General features: G+C 50.4%; 8 protein-coding genes across 8 annotated transcripts; 2 read left to right on the top strand and 6 right to left on the bottom strand.

Annotated features, from left to right (window-relative positions):
* Positions 1–478: 478 nt before the first annotated feature.
* Positions 479–944, bottom strand: M437DRAFT_67228 (uncharacterized protein; the record flags this gene model as incomplete). Its single annotated transcript, XM_041024901.1, has 2 exons — positions 479–688; positions 750–944. 2 exons carry the CDS (start codon positions 942–944, stop codon positions 479–481), a joined length of 405 nt encoding a protein of 134 aa, XP_040878287.1.
* A 423-nt stretch (positions 945–1,367) lies between these two features.
* Positions 1,368–2,348, bottom strand: M437DRAFT_76436 (uncharacterized protein; the record flags this gene model as incomplete). The annotated part of the gene is made up of 1 exon (XM_041026621.1): positions 1,368–2,348. The coding sequence occupies one exon, from the start codon at positions 2,346–2,348 to the stop codon at positions 1,368–1,370; it is 981 nt and encodes a 326-aa protein (XP_040878286.1).
* A 248-nt stretch (positions 2,349–2,596) lies between these two features.
* On the top strand, positions 2,597–4,904 carry M437DRAFT_85726 (WD40 repeat-like protein; the record flags this gene model as incomplete). Its single annotated transcript, XM_041028334.1, has 2 exons — positions 2,597–2,813; positions 2,866–4,904. 2 exons carry the CDS (start codon positions 2,597–2,599, stop codon positions 4,902–4,904), a joined length of 2,256 nt encoding a protein of 751 aa, XP_040878285.1.
* A 571-nt stretch (positions 4,905–5,475) lies between these two features.
* Positions 5,476–7,141, bottom strand: M437DRAFT_85725 (C-24(28) sterol reductase; the record flags this gene model as incomplete). Its single annotated transcript, XM_041028333.1, has 4 exons — positions 5,476–5,705; positions 5,781–6,112; positions 6,181–7,041; positions 7,119–7,141. 4 exons carry the CDS (start codon positions 7,139–7,141, stop codon positions 5,476–5,478), a joined length of 1,446 nt encoding a protein of 481 aa, XP_040878284.1.
* Positions 7,142–7,797: 656 nt separating this feature from the next.
* M437DRAFT_67224 (aryl-alcohol dehydrogenase AAD14) lies at positions 7,798–9,006 on the bottom strand (the record flags this gene model as incomplete). The annotated part of the gene is made up of 2 exons (XM_041024900.1): positions 7,798–8,634; positions 8,695–9,006. The coding sequence occupies 2 exons, from the start codon at positions 9,004–9,006 to the stop codon at positions 7,798–7,800; spliced, it is 1,149 nt and encodes a 382-aa protein (XP_040878283.1).
* A 1,091-nt stretch (positions 9,007–10,097) lies between these two features.
* M437DRAFT_67223 (phosphatidylglycerol specific phospholipase) lies at positions 10,098–11,754 on the bottom strand (the record flags this gene model as incomplete). The annotated part of the gene is made up of 5 exons (XM_041024899.1): positions 10,098–10,416; positions 10,470–10,619; positions 10,674–11,382; positions 11,432–11,561; positions 11,614–11,754. The coding sequence occupies 5 exons, from the start codon at positions 11,752–11,754 to the stop codon at positions 10,098–10,100; spliced, it is 1,449 nt and encodes a 482-aa protein (XP_040878282.1).
* Positions 11,755–12,634: 880 nt separating this feature from the next.
* Positions 12,635–13,687, top strand: M437DRAFT_76431 (putative vacuolar iron transporter Ccc1; the record flags this gene model as incomplete). Its single annotated transcript, XM_041026620.1, has 3 exons — positions 12,635–12,864; positions 12,999–13,112; positions 13,174–13,687. 3 exons carry the CDS (start codon positions 12,635–12,637, stop codon positions 13,685–13,687), a joined length of 858 nt encoding a protein of 285 aa, XP_040878281.1.
* Positions 13,688–14,683: 996 nt separating this feature from the next.
* Positions 14,684–16,004, bottom strand: M437DRAFT_51806 (Arabinanase/levansucrase/invertase; the record flags this gene model as incomplete). The annotated part of the gene is made up of 3 exons (XM_041022245.1): positions 14,684–15,517; positions 15,571–15,675; positions 15,726–16,004. Coding segments are annotated over 3 exons (1,218 nt in total), but the record flags the coding sequence as incomplete, so codon positions are not given.
* Positions 16,005–16,093: the final 89 nt, after the last annotated feature.

Genomic DNA, 16,093 nt, shown 5'->3' with positions numbered 1-16,093 from the left:
GAATAATAAAGCGAGCATCTGAAGATGGAGTGTCGTCCATATCGTTCACCGTAGAAGTTTGGCGACAAAAACAAAGGCCGGAGACACCGCAAACATTTTGACAAAACCGCTGACCGTTTTGGCCATCGCGCACCCCGAAGGATCAGGTCTAGGATCCTACCTTCTAGATTTGAGCCTGTGCAATAGCTGGCTGTAAGCAAGATATTTGGTCTGTCTGAGATTGTCGCAATGCTTGCGGCACAAAATGCAGCCACAAAGATGACCTGGGCACGGTGTAAAAGGTGAGCTCAGCCAGGGCCGCTGGAAGATCGAAAGTACCGCTTTGTGAAAAGACTCTATTGTGGCTACCGGTTCTTGCAAAGAATGCTCGAGTCTCGGCTGCGATGGTTGAGACATGTGATTGTAGAGAGGCGGTTGTGAGGCCATGTTTGATAAACTGCACATTTGGTCAACCAAGTCTGTCCGCCGATACAGTGTGTCAAGTACCTTCTTTCTTTTGCTGCATCAGCATGGCATTCGAACAGTCGTAGACAACGCCTTGTCCAAAGACAGGTGTGGTCAGCGGACTGTAGACTTCTTCTGCGTTCAGATCCTTGAGTTTGCCATTGAGGACGAACTCGTTGCCCTTAGTCCCCAGGTATATTGTAGTTTTCTGGCCAAGTGGGACAAAGGCGAAGATGTCACCATACTTGGCACGATTCGAGAAGAAGCCGTACGGGTGGGTATCATACGCTACAGTTGCTGCCTACGAATGGGAACCAATGAAAGACAATGGGTGGCTCATCTTTATACTTGAAGTGCACTTGCCGCATGACGTTGACAAGAACGACGACGCCGACGGAGAGCAACAACACCAAAATGGCCAGCTTCCAGTGCTCAAGCTCAAGCTCAAGCTCACCAAGAGCTAGTCGCCAGCTTGAATTGGTCAGGTATTGAGACTGCATGATGAATCAAAGATTGACCACAGAATGAGAGGTTCGAAAGTATACAAATTGGCCTTCTGATCAGCAGCAGGAGGAGAGAAGAAGAACCAAGCCTGGAGCTTATGTAGAAATGCTCTGCGAGAACGACAATACAAGCAGACGACAGCGTGTTCTGGTAAGAGTGGATAATGGTCTGATTTCGAGCAAGTCCAGGGGGCAGTTCATTTCGGGTCAGGATCTGCGTATTGCGAGGCTTGGAACCAAGTACTTGGTGTTGTTCGAGGAGCTTCAAACGTGTAGGATCATGTAATGTCAGAACTCGTACGAGGGATATTGTAGCAAATTCATGGCGTGCATGGTGCTAAAATAGGTCATGCATTGCAAAGAGCCTTACGACGATTGTGTCCGATGAGTAATGGAATCGTGAAGACGATGTGGTTGGTCTCAACTCGGGAAAGAATTGGGAGCAGGCACATTGGAGAATCTTTGCATGAGGTCGTGGTATGCTTGGCGCATATACTGTATCTCTGCTTCTTGCTGTTGCAGCCTTTGATGTAGAACATTGTTCTCCTTCTCGAGAGACTCGAGTCTCAGGGATGGGTGCAAAGCCTGATGGGTGGTAGAAGCAGGTGTGTCGCCAGGGACAGCCTGAGGGTCTTGGACGGCAACCGAACGATCGACAACAGTATCATGCGGTTGAGCGACATCGTAGCCGTGTATTGATGGAGATGGGTGTGTCGTGTCATATGAAGCAGGATCATCTTGAGCATGGTCAGCAGGAGGGTTGAGGTTTGCATCGGCGGCATCCTTAGCCAGCTTTGCGGCCAGCCTTTTGCCAGTCAGCTTGTATGGACGGCCTTGATACAAAGGATGGCCCTTGGGGTAGCGTCGGGCCAGCTGAGGGTTCATCTCACGGGCAATGTTGTAAACACGATCTCTTCCGATGATGTTGAGGTCAGGATACTTGTGGCGAAGATACGTGTACAGCTCGCCGCGATGCATTTTCAGAACTTCTTCATTCTTATACTCTTGGATGAGCAGATCGTTGATGGTCTTAAGTAGGTCTTGCTCGCTTGTCTCTGGACGAATGCGCTTGTGGAGACCGAGTTTCTTTCTGGTGTCCATGACATAGCGACGGGTGACGACATAGCCAGATTCACTTAGGAGATTGCAGATGGCTTCATCAGTCATGTGCGGGCCGCGGAAGAGTCTTGTCAATTCTTCGTGCAATGCAGGCTTGTCCAGCTTATTACGTCTGGAGAACTTCCATGTCCTGAGCCAGCGCTCGAGTGTGCGCTTTTGACAGATGACATTGTGTTCAGTTTTCAGCTTGTCGATGACTTGGAGCACGGTCAAGTCATCCTCACAGATCCATTGTTTGATGTCTTCTTTTCGCTCAAGCAGGCCAGCGATAGGCGGTGGCATGTCGACAGGGGGTTGGCGGATGTGGTATACGGATGTCTGTAGCTCTGGCGAAGTGGAAAGGGAGAAGCGGCGCACCTTCCTGCAAAGAAGCAGATCTGAGTGCCAAGCGAAGTGAGGCTCTGCGGGAGAGCCCTCGGCGACGACGAGCCGCGGCGAGCGACGAGAATGCGGGGAAAGCGCGAGCCAGAAAAAAATGTCAGCGGCAGGCGCGACGGTCGCAACTTCCTGATCATCAAACATTCCACACGATGAAGTTGTCAAATCCGTCGGCGGTGCCCGTGTATACTATCTCTGGATCTGCGACAGCTCGCCCTCTCCCCGAATGGCTTGCGCGACAGAGAAAGCGCAGTCTGAAGCAGGACCCCGAGTGGGCAAACAGAGTCGAGCTGCTGCAGGACTTTGAGTTTGAAGAGGCCTCGCAGTGTGTGAGGGTCAGTGACGATGGAGAATGGGTCATGAGCACAGGTGAGACCACCATCTCCTTGCAGAGCAGAATCAAGAGACTGACACCAAGCAGGAACGTACAAGCCGCAACAACACGTCCACTACCTGCCGCATCTGTCGCTCTCGTACGCCCGCCACACCGACTCGCTCAACCAGACCTTCCTCCTCCTCTCGTCCGACTACAGCAAATCTCTGCATCTGCAGACCGACCGCACCCTCGAGTTTCACACGCCTGGTGGTATGCACTACCGCACCCGCATCCCTCGTTACGGTCGCGACCTCAAGTACAACAAGCGCCAAGCTGAAGCTCTGATTCCGGCCTCGGGTGTCAACCAGGATGGCATGGGTGAAGTCTACCGTCTCAACCTCGAGCTGGGACGTTACATGAAGGGCTACGAGGTCGACGTCGGTGGCGACGACTGGACCAGCTCGGGCGCCGGCGCTCTGCAGGGTGGAATCAACACTGGCTGCGTCAACACCGCCGCCATCGCCGAAGATTCGCACAACCTTCTCGCTTTTGGCACGAGCATCGGTACCGTCGAGTTCTGGGACTCGCGCTCCCGCAGCCGCGTCGGCATCCTCCAATCCCCCTCACAGTCGCAAGACGAGCGCACACAAATCACCGCCCTTGAGTTCCACCGTTCCGGTCTCAACCTCGCAACCGGCGACTCCGACGGTATCGTCCGCGTCTACGATCTGCGTTCGCCCATGCCCCTCCTCACAAAAGACCAAGGCTACGGCTACGCCATCCAGACCCTCAAGTACATGTCTCCCACCTCGACCCAAGTTCAGAGCGAGAAGCTCATGTCAGCCGACAAGCGTATCATCAAGATCTGGGAAGCTTCCAACGGAGACCCTTGGACAAGCGTCGAACCTGCCGTCGACCTCAACCACGTCGAGTGGTGCAAGGACAGCGGTATGCTCCTCACCGCCAATGAGGGCCGTCAACAACACTCCTTCTTCATCCCTCAGCTGGGTCCCGCTCCCAAGTGGTGCTCCTTCCTCGACAACCTCGTCGAAGAAATGGCTGAAGACGCCCAAGACCCATCTGCCTACAACGCTGGCGCTCAAGAGACAGGCGCCGTCTACGACAACTACAAGTTCTTGTCCACTCAACAACTCCGCGAACTCAACCTCGACCACCTTGTCGGCACCACCTCCCTCCTCCGCCCTTACATGCACGGTTACTTTGTCGCCCAGAAGCTGTACGAACAGGCCCGCCTCATCAGCAACCCCGACATGTTCGAAGAACAACGCGCCAAATCCATCGCCGAAAAGATCAACAAGGAGCGCGAGTCTCGCATTCGTGGCAACAAGGCTGCAAAGGTCAAGGTCAACAGGAGATTGGCAGAAAAGATGGCGGCAAGAGAAGAAGCAAACGAGCGTCGCAAGGCCAGACGTGTCTTGCGACAAGGAGGAGACGAACCTCAACCACAAGCAGATGGAGAAGAAGAGGAAGAAGATGCAGACAAGCCGGCCAGAGGCGTCCTCGGAGACGAGCGTTTCGCCTCGCTGTTCCAGGACGAAGACTTCGAGATCGACGAGCAGTCCCGCGAGTTCCAGCTCCACAACCCTTCGACCGTACCAGTCGCCAAAGACGCTCAACGCAAGCGTGGTCTTACAGCTGTCGAGGAAGAAGCCAACCAATCCATTCATGGTTCCTCAGACGACGAATCCGAGAGCGAGCTCGACGATGCAGCAGCAGAACGACAACAACGCGGTGTCCAACGTCGCAACGACCGCGGAGACGACAACACCGTCGACAAGAACCGCATCTCCTCGACCAATTACCGCAAATCCGGCCACAAGCCAAAGCAACCACAAATGTCCGTCTCGTCCTCGCTGCCCAAAAACAAGAATGCCAATGTCAACCGTCGGGATCGTTCCTTTGGCTCTCTTGCCCAGAACCTCAGGGATCAGCCGAAGAGCAGCATTAGGTCAGGAGGTGTTGTTGGTGAGAAGGAAGTCACTTTCGCACCGCAAAAGGTCCAGAAGAGACCTCAAAGGCCGAGGGAAAGCTATGGTGGCGATGCTGATGATGGCAATGGCAGAAAGGTTCCCAGAGGCAAGGAAAGAAGAAGCGCTTCTGGAAATGTGTTTAGAGGCATGTGAGCTGGTTTTCTGTATGGGCATCTGCATCTGTTTGGAGCATCTTTTTTTTTACTTCGAATGTCAATATACCCTTTCCTTGTTTCGCATTTGTTTCCATCAGATCACTCTTTATCATGGCTCTTTCAGAAAGAATCTTTCGCGCGTCACGACTCTACCGTGACGCCGAAGACTACACGGATGCCCTAGTCGCAAACAATCCCAACCCAAAGAACAGAAATGAAAGGCAAAAAGAAGAAGCAAAACGTACAGCAGCAGGGATTCCCACGTGGTCACCCACCGTAGTACTAATCTGCCGTTCAACTGCTTATGTATGGCAGAGCGGACGGGATGCCCAGTTTTCAGTTGACTGTGGCCGTACGTGCTCGATTGAACACTGTTGAAAACCATGTACCACCGAATCCAGGAGTCGAACACCTCCAGGAATATCTCTAGAGATCTTCAGGTCTTCGGACCAAAGTGAGAGACAAAGGCAGACAATCAGGACTATATCCAGCATTACACGTCTTCTTGATATCACACTTCTTGCTCGGCCAGTCTTAAACCTCGTCTTCACTTTCCATTTCGCCATTCCTTACACCACATAAGGAATGAACAACCAAGGCACCCTCTTCTCGTATTCGATCCATGCTTCTCCGTACTTTGCCCTACACTTTTGAATATCTCTGATTGCGCGATGCACAATCATGCAAGCGAAGAACACGGGATAGAACCATGGGAAGGGAGAGTTGAGGCCGGTGATGGCGCCCCATGAGAGTGCGAAGAAGAGGTCGCAGGTGTAGTGGATCTTGCGTGCTCTGGCATCTGTGGGAGGACAGTATCAGCAAACTGAAAAAAGAAAAGGAAGTCACAGAAAAGAGAAAAAAATGAGAAACTTACACCACCCATCACACAAGATCGAATCTCCCGTCTTTGTCTTGATGCTAACGGGATTCTTCACTGCCTTCCACGGCAGCTGCGGGAACGTCTTTCTGTTCAATGCGACACCGCGTTCCTGTGCTCTAAACATGTTCTTCTGGCTATTTGCTGTATCCCAGATCCAGTAGACGAAGAGATAGGTAACAAACAGGAGAGTCAAGAGATAAGGGTTCCAGTGGTATTCTGACGGGTCGTGGTTGGCGATGTACAAGGTGCAGTGGCAGTATGATAGAGGCACGCCTGCGAGGTTCCAGAAGATGAGCATGAAGCCCCATTTTTCAAAGTACATGTCCCTGTTTTGCAGAAGTGCCAAGTCAGCTTTAAGGGCCATCTCTCCTTGTTGGAGAAGGATTCTACGAACCAGCTCGTGATGATCAACTCCTCGCCCTTGGAACAAGCATTCGCATACAAAAAGTGCGCCATTAACAAGAACCAAGCTTCGCCCGACACATAGCCGTAGGTTTCGTATTGTCGCGCGCAAGCTCCAAGCGTGGTCAAGAACAAGATATACCACGGGATCCTGACTTCAAAGAACATCTTAAAGTCCAGCCAGGTAAACAATCTCGGGTTGAGCTCTGCACCCATGAAAAAGTCATAGACAGGGGATCCAGTCATACGATGTTCAGCACCACGGGCCAACGCAGAAAAGTATGCAACGAAAGAAACCAAGAACCCGGAAATAATGGCGACGCTCATGATGGAGCCAAACTCATCGATAATGGTGTACAGAGGGAAAACTCCAGAGACGTGCAACAAAACAGCGAGAATAATGGTTGTGTACCAACTCCACACTGCAGAGCAATAATACTCCAATTGCTTGCCGCCTAGACTAGGCAATCTCTTGCCTTTGCCATAGACACCAGGCATGTAGAGATAACAAGCGCCCTCAAAGATAAGAAAACTCCAGTAAATAGTCCAGGCTTTGAGATGTGGGAAGGCATGTTCATAGCAAAGAGTCCAGAGGTGCGCGAAAAAGCCACTCCAGTGTTGTCCAGGGGAGCGAGAGGGAAAGTGACCAGAGTAGAAGGTTGCACCAATCCACATAAAATACATGAGAAGGGGGAATCCGATCATCATGCAGCTTACTCCCACTGCACCGCCGAATTCCCTTTCGCCGCTGTTGTCGACACGGTGGTCTTCTGGTTGCTCTGAAATTTCTGTTGCAGAGACCAGAGGTGATCTCTCATCCTGAACGGGCTTATTCAAGCCATCTTGTGCAATGCTGCTTTCATGTCAGAAACTCTCACAATCTTTCATCGTGGTCGTGGCGCATAGACGATGAGTGGATTGGAGACATACTTGCGAGGAGATGTGACGACCATGATGCAGACACAATATCGAAAGCACGACAACACCAGCGAAGCCGACGATGTATTCAAGCACTGCAAAAATCATGTTTGGCGCGGTCGCATAGCGATTATAAAGAAAGGAGAAACTTTGTGATGGTTCCCAAAAGGGAAACCAGCCACGGAAACCGCGGTCTCCGGCGCAAGCGGAAATTAGAGCGTCTGCGATTCGAAACACGCCACTTTGGTTTCGGCAGATGGTCATTGAGAAACTGTTTTTGTTGTGTCACGGCGTCAAAAGGACCATAGAGGTAACTGTTGTGATTTTGATTGGCAGATATCCAAGATAGACCAGCACCTTGTAGGATCGAGGCCAGACCTGAGACGCGACTAAAACTTTTCGCTGAATCTAGAACCCTGCTCTCCTATTGATATGATCATGAGACCGTTCAGCAAACTTTGATTGCTGGAGTCCTAATATGGTATACAATCAAGTACAATTTCTGTGTTTGTGTGTATTGCATGCAAAAAGATATCACAGTTGTAGGTGAAGGTGCAGAACATCAACAAATTGTCGTCGGAATCTGAATTTTTCACTCAAACAGCGTCAAGCTGGGGCAACTTCGCGCATCTTGCGTCGAGAAATGATATGGCGGAGAAGAAAAGTCATATTTTCATTAAGATGTTATAATCTACTCATGGCCAATAGGCTTAGATGCCTTCTGCCATGCAAACGAGCCAGAAGCACCAAGCAGCCAGCTAGGCTGTCCCGAGATGGTGGGGTCGACTCCGATAAAGTTGTTAGGGAAGCCAATATCAAAAGCTCTGACATCCTCCAGCTTCTTGATCTGTGCATCGGACAGCTTGATTGTCAAAGCCTTAATATTGTCGTGGAGATGCTCGACCTTGCGACCACCCACAAGAGGGAAGACGTTGATGGTCTTGGACATGACGTAGGCCAGAGCGACGGCAGTGATGGTGACATTGTGCTCGTTGGCGACTTCTTCGAGGGCGGCGCTCATCTTGGCTTCGTCCTCGGTTTGCTCAGGTCCGCCCATCATGCTGCGAATACCTTCATTCTTCTTCTTGCGCTCTTCAATGGCAGCCTTAGTCTGGAATCTGCCACCACCGAGAACATCCCAAGGAGCGAGTGCCATCCCGAAATGACGGGCCATAGGAATGATCTCACGCTCAAAGTCGCGGAGCATGATGTTCCAGCGGCCTTGGTAAATGGAGAAGGGGGTCTTGCCATGGGCCTTGGCGTAGTAGTTGGCGGCTGAGACAATCCAGGCAGGAGTGTCACTGATACCGAGATACATGACTTTTCCTTGCTCGACGAGGATGTGTAGACTATCCATGATCTCTTCAATTGAGGTGGTGTGGTCCCACCAATGCAGGTACAGAATATCGATGAAGTCGGTCTGGAGCTTCTTGAGCGCGTCGCGGACACTCATAAACAAGCTACGCTTGTGGTTTCCGCAGTGGTTGGCTGCCTTGCCCTTGCCTAGGTCATAGCCTTTGTAGTCGGACTGTGAAGATATAAGTCAATACAAGATGAATCAGCCAAAGTCAGAAGTAGTTGAACTTACGGTGAACTTTGTAGCAATGACCATCTGATCGCGGTTTCCACGCTCTTTCATCCAATCACCGAGCCACTGCTCAGATTGCTCATTTTGGTAGTTGTTGGCTGTGTCGATGAAGTTACCTCCAGCCTCAACAAAGGCGTCAAGAAGAGCGAAGGATTGCTTCTTGTCCATGCTGCCCATGACCTCGGACCATGCATCACCAATTGACATGGCACCAAGCTGCAGAGGAGAGACACGGACACCGGCTGTCGAAGACAGGATGCGCAGTCTGCCGAGCTCGGTGGCTGGCTCAGGTGCGGGCGAGAAGAGAGACATGATGGATGTGATTGGTGTTGCGGCGATTGAGATTTCGCAGAGAGAGATCACTGGCCAGGGAGCAGGGGAAGGGATTCAGATTTATACTTCCATCAAGGTCCGGAGGTAGAGCTGTAGCTTTCCCTCAAGCTCCGTCTGCATTAGATCATCGACGGAGTTAATCATCATGTCCGGCCAACGTCGTTCCACCGGATGTTCTTGGACTTTCGGCCCCTACCCGGACGAGTATGGAGAAGCAGTAGTTGCCTGTCAAGATTTGCAGCTACAGACTCAAATAAGAGACCTTGTTCAAAAGATTCAGGCAAAGGCACACGAAGGGCTTCATTTGTTTGTCGTTCGACAGGTCACAGAAGAAAGAGACGCAGATTGAGGAGATGGCGGAAGCTGTCCTGCCGGGCTTGAATGTGTGGGGACCTCCTGAGCTTGGGCCATGACCACACTCGGTCTCCCCTCGTCGCGTCGGACGTCGTCTCTTTCCTTGCGATCAACTGTGGCTAGCCATATAATTACACATGTCCCCTTGGTCCCCGGAACAGACTCTTACTTTGAGACATGCAGCGATACGTGGACCACAATCTGCTCCAGAGCGAGAAGCTCCCAACACCTGACTTTCGACGACCCTCCGCCCGACATCGACGAACAGCAGAGACTCCCATGACAACACGACAAGAGACATGTATTACACAACCGGTCGACACCTCCATCGAAAATAGCGATAGTTCTTCGTGACAAACAATCATGATCGCACCCTTGACAAGAATCCATCTCGCGTCGCTGCCGAGAGAACATGGGCCTGTTGGAACAAGAGCTGGGACGTCTTGGTCAGAAGATGCACGTATAAGTCATTGGAGAGACTGCTTCCTTGGTCTTATTAGAGCAATCATCGACCCTTCGCTCATCTGGAAGACAATGCATGCGTCGCGCCATACGGTCACTTTCTGGACTCTTATGACGCTTCTGGACTTGCACATGTGCTTCAACCATTTGTTTGAACCGATAATTTATGCGAGTCATGATCATAATCGAGCTTGATGAAATACAACAAAAAGCCACATCCTCAATCAGCCACCCTATCCGTCGCCCACACCTTCTTAGTCGTCCAACTCAGCATAGTAGCTGTAAGGCTGGTTGAGCTTGTAGAAAGCCTCAGGCTCGGGTTGACCAGAACCGCCGATCCAGACAGGAGTAGGCAGCTCCTCGATCGTGTCGGTTCTCATCGTATCTTGGAAGACATACTCGAAGGTCTTTGCCCACTGAACACGGTTGTTCAAACCCTCGAGGTCCCAGAGGTTCTGCAGGAAGTGCAGGAATGAGGTGTGGGTGTAGGCTGAGTTATCGGCATAAGAAGTACCCTGGTCGTGGATCAAGGTGTTGGGTGCGATCCATGGTGAGATGACGAAAGCAGGGACACTATGGAAGAGAGTTAGAAAAACGTGAGAATGATGAGCAAGAGAACAACACACCGGACTCCCAAACGGGTAAAGTCGTAAGTCACATTGTGACCGTCGCTCAAACCGCTGAAGGTCATGCCGTCTTGAGGAGCGGGAATATTGACAGGCGGGCTGACGTGGTCGGCGAAACCACCGTGCTCGTCAAAGTTGATGATGATCAATCTTTCGACTCGTGTCAGCAACGCATCGTATCTCAGATTCGATGTAAGTACTCACGTTTCGTTCCAGTACTTGGATTGTCTGACAGCATCATACAAATGCTTGATGAGCTGCTCACCAGCTGCCATATTCGAGGAAGGGTGCATCGAGTCGATGGTGCAGCACTCGGGGTTGATGTAACTGAATGTAGGCAGGGTGCCGGCCTCAAGATCCGAGTAGAACTCATCTGCGTGCACGAGCTGGTCCATGGCATTGTCCTGGACCCACTTGTACATCCAGGCATCAATGATATCAGTCTCGTAGTAGTTCTTCCAGGTGATGTTCTTGTCAGAAAGAGACTCGAAGATGGACTTGGCACAAGTGGTTCCGGTCACATTGGCAGGCCATCCAAAAGCCTGCTTGGTGTTGTCTACCATTCCACAGGTTGAGCCCGATGTGGCGAACTGTCTGTTGGGGTTGGTAGGTCCAGGGTGCTCAGCGTGGTAGCTGTCCCAAAAGCCAAAATTCTTTCCAAGAGTTGCAAGTACTTGAGACTTTTCTTGCGAGTAGGCTTTGATGACAAAGGAAGCATCGCCAGGGGTCTCGCTGTACTTCTCGGACTGGCGCTCGATGAACCCTCCCATATTAGGTGTGTCATTCTTGGAAGGGTACCAGGTGCGGTAGATCTCGTAGGAGGTACCGGCAAAGTTGTGGTCAGGATCCTTCAAAGGAACCTCATCTTCATATGGGCCAGCGCAGATATCGATGGGCTCATTCCAAACAGTCCCTAATTGACTGGTAAGCACAGGTTTAATGTTTCGGGATGATTGACATACAGTTTGGGTTGGTGTATTGGTTGCAGTAAGTGATGTTTCGAAGGTTGTCAATGTCAGGGTGGAAGTCCCAGTATCCGGCAATGTTGTCGAAACTGTGGTTCTCCATCATGAGGTACACGACGTGCTTGATCTGTGAGATGCGTTAGCCCCACGAAGCAACTCCGTTCAAGAGAGAGGCCTACCTTTCCTCTCAGATCAGTCCAGGTCGAGTTCTTGGTGGTCATCTGCTCTCTCATCTCCAGAGCGCCAGGACCCATGTAGGGCAATGCAGAGGCAAGGCCCGACAGAGAAGAGGCAACGGCGAATGCGGTGGTTGTCTTCATTGCGAAGTGTACGAAGAGCTGAACGAGTTGTCTGTCAAAGGCATTGTCGGGGTATCTTGGACTTTCATCTTATAGTCTCACCTCAATGCTTCGCACAACCGATTGATCAGCAATGGCAACAGGAATTTTCCCACGTGTTGTTTGCAGTCGCCTTTCACGAACTAATTCCTGCGGATTTGAAGCCTACCTTGCGCCCCAAGTGGAGCTGCAGATTGTTGAGCATGTTGTTCACACGAGCAAGCCCTGTGCGATGTCCACAAGACAGCGGTAAAGCGGAAGCAGAGACGGAGTACGAATTGAAGCAGCCAGTGAACGAGCTTGAGAGCAGCACGTCGTGTTGACAAAGTTGCTCGTGTATACCACGACCCCACGTAGGTCCTTTAGGCAGGTGGGGCATGATCATCGGCGACGAGACACTTTCGGAAGGTGGGTTGATAATAAGGTCGCGACGATAGGTTGATTCCACGAACGCCTCATGTGCCGAGACCCGTGGCCGGACGGCATGTCCGGCAAGCATTGGAACAAGCTCAGACCCTGTATATGTATCCGCGGGTCGTCAGAAGATTTTTGTGTAAGCAGCATGCTTGTCAAAACTTATACCAGCACGTTGCACGTCTGATAGGTTAGCAATTACTTCAAGCGACATGCACAACCCCTCAACAGACGGCATGGCTGTGGAGCTACGAACCACCTTGATCAACATGTCCTCGGGCAAGGACAAAAACATTGAACAGAATATAGGATCGCATTGATAATCCAGCGTCTTGCAAAAGTCTTGCAGCAACGAATGTTCATTCCACCTTTTCCACACAGTCAGACAGAAATCACTCCGGCTTTTGTTAAAGCGACTTTTCCTGAACTTATCACTCCTCTACCAGAAATGTCTTTGACTTGGGTCAAGAACCTCTTAGGGTCTTCAGAGACTCTCAGCGAAAAGTCGTACGCCCAATTACGGTCGTCTACTGATGTCGAGTCGCTGGCGTCAACACAAGTCGACAGTCCGCTTGAGACAGAAGATCACAAACTCAAGACCATGATTGATGCTCGAGTCATTTCGGACGCGATCATTGGTCTTTCTGACGGTCTGACTGTCCCATTCGCGTTGACAGCGTACGTAAAGCAAGAGTATAGACAGCATATACCAACCAACATCGATTGGTTCTGATAGCCATCTTGTGGCCTTACGACTGCTGTTTATACGAAATCACTCACAAGAAACATGCTAATCGTACTCTTGTCTTTAGAGGCTTGTCGGCTTTGGGAGATTCGAGGGTGGTCATCCTCGGTGGCGTCGCAGAATTGATCGCTGGTGCCATCTCCATGGGCCTTGGAGGATATCTGGGAGCCAAGAGCGAAGAGTAAGTTTCTTGATCTCTTCATTCTAACAACAATATTTACAAAGCTGACATCCAATCGCAGAGAATCCTATTACGCTACGTTGTCCTCGACCCGCACACAAGTCGCGGAAACACCCTCCGCCGCTGCGAATTCCATTTCCACCATTCTTGAATCTTTCGAATTACCAGAAAACCTCGTGAATGAGCTCAGCTTCCATCTCACCAAATCACCGCATCTGTTGGACTTCCTCATGCGCTTCGAACACATGCAGCCAGAGCCAGCAAGCTCGCGAGCAATCACCTGTGCCATTACCATCGCACTTGGATATCTCATTGGCGGGCTTGTCCCTTTGATTCCTTACTTCTTTGTGCCTCGGGAAGATGTGCTCTTGGCGCTATATTGGTCTTTTGGTGTTATGTTGAGTTGTCTGTTTGTTTTTGGATACTCAAAGACTTGTTTTGTTGCTGGGTGGAGGGGCAAGGAGAAGGTTTGGCAGGGTGTGATAGGTGGTTTGCAGATGATGTTTGTTGGTGGTGTGGCAGCGGGTTGTGCGATGGGGATCATCCGATTATTCCACAACCTTGCGTTAGATTGATCGAGGTGGAGAAATGGGGTTTGAGCCCTATGATTGTCACTTTTATTCTAATGATATCTGCCAGAGTTTTGAGTTTTTGCAATGCAGAATTTTTTTTGGATCAGATACATATCCACGGAGACAAGCTTAAAATGGCTTCTCCCTATGCACAGTGCCTTTGTCTTTTAATCATCGTGCATTGCTACAGCTTCTACACATTCAATCGACAAGGCTCGGAACAGACAACTTGACAACTTTGTTCTGGAAGAAATTCTTGATTCTTCTCTCTCTTCTCTCTCTTCTCTCTCATCCGGTTTTCTCGATTGTTCATATTTGCAGGAGTACATGGTCAGCTTCGAGCCAGAGTTGCATCTATAGAAATATCAGGGAGATGGATTCAAGTATACCATATATAGAAAGAAATTGAACACTTTGAATTAGAGCTTTGAGTATTCTCTAGCTTCTAGTAGAAGCCCAAGTTTTAAAGTATTGTAGTATAGCAAAAATCTGCAAAATGGTTTAAGCTAGTTAATATATTATGTAGCTTTAATAGTATACTACTAAGTAAATTAATTGACCTCTTGTTAGATGCTTTTCCAACCGGCAAACATAAAGATCGCAGGATCCTGACAAGGAAAGCCGCATGCTCCCTGCGCGAACAACCCGAAATGAGCACCTGTATTGGGCGATTCTTTGCCAGATTTGCGCATTGTAAGAGATTCTGTTGAGATATAACCCAGATCGACTTCTTTCTGAGAGGCAATGGAGAAAGCCAGCCGATATCCCGAAAGCCGAGAATGGACGATGAGGTCTATCTGGACAGAAACTGTTAAGGGGAGTGCGTGCGAGGTATGTTCATTCACATGTTAGTCTGTGATAATCTTGTTAGGCGTCCGAAGAGAAACATACCACGAATTTATCTTGCTTCACATCATATGCAGCACAGTGTATTTCTAGCCCTTCCTGCTCGGTAGTAGACCTTCGGATCCCGATGGAGGCATGCGCCTGTTATGACCATCAAATGGCAGTGCCGGCTTCATGTGCACGTTTTGACCGGTCGAACATCAATCTGGTGCGCCACTTAACAGAGTGCTGCTGCTGCTTTCGTAACAGCATAGCTGGGCATTCGAAATCCGTAATCTGGTATGCATTTCCGAAAAGCGCCAGCTGTCCTGGCGAACTCCTCAGGTCGTGGAAGGCTTTCAGTGGGGTGCGCAGAGCGTACCAGCTGATGTGCAACTCCAAATCATCAAAATCGTCCCGCCATGAAGATGGTGGATCTAGCAATGGCAGTCCTGGTCCCTCGCATGTCAGAATGATGGGTTCGCGGTCATTAATGACGGACCAACCGTCGTCAGACCACTCCATCAAGGTTTCTCTACCCAAGCTTGACAACAACTCGCCCACCGCGCCTTGCGGTCGTACACCCAGAAGCACAGCCCACCGGTTACCCTCTGTGTCTGTGACCATGTCCATATGGCCCGTGTTCCTGATCTCCGCGTGGTCGTCCTTGAAAATGAGTGGGTTAACCGTCCCCTCTGGTCCTGTCTCCCACGAACCCAAAAGACCAGTCGTTGATCTCGAGATCCACTGCTGATGGCCTTCGTCTGTGCCTCCTTTAGCAGTGGACAGATACCAGTATTCGTCCAGCTTGAAGATGTGAGGACCTTCGGCGACACCATTTGGTGCGCTCCAAATACGCACCCAACTCGAGGGTGATAACGAGTTTCCAGAATCTAGGTCAATCTCGCAAGTAGATGTGGCTAGACATAGCCCACCCGCAATGACGCTAGGGTCGCGGACCATGTTCACAGTTGAAAAGTAGGTCTTGCCGTCATCGTCAAAGAACAGCTATTTTCAGCATTAGCAGAGTAATTCATAAGTATTGCGGCTTGTTGACTCACGTCTTGATCGATTCCCAGTACATCGAAATAGGTGGGATCGCTCCAGCTCCCGCGCTTAAAGATGTCGTCTTTCCACACCTGAAATCCACAAGGTATGGTAAGATCCTGGGCTGTCATCAGTGACAAAGCTACACTGATGCAGACAGTCCACTCACCCAAGTATCTGGTCGGAATCGTTGTGTGACGCCGACAGACACGTAAAAACGTTGTCGTTGCTTGTGGTATCTCGATGTAGGCGCCCATACACCACCACTCGGTTCGACGGTGCGCATGTTGAGCTGCGAAGATCTTGTCAAGACATGACCAATCAACTCCCATTGGATCAAGTTCTTTGAATGGTAGATTGGTATGCCAGGAAAGTACTCGAAGGGTGATGTGACCGGAAAATAATCTGACCCGACACGAATAATGGATGGATCAGGTTCTAAACGGGGATGATTGGATTTCTGAAAGATACAATCGACGCCATTAACGCAAGCTTGCTCTCCAGGAAGTCAGTGTGTATAGGTATAGGGTTAGGGTT

The sequence above is a fragment of the Aureobasidium melanogenum genome, assembly GCF_000721775.1.
Source record: "Aureobasidium melanogenum CBS 110374 unplaced genomic scaffold scaffold_15, whole genome shotgun sequence".
Lineage (NCBI taxonomy): Eukaryota > Fungi > Ascomycota > Dothideomycetes > Dothideales > Saccotheciaceae > Aureobasidium > Aureobasidium melanogenum.
This window is presented reverse-complemented; position numbering and strand designations above follow the sequence as displayed.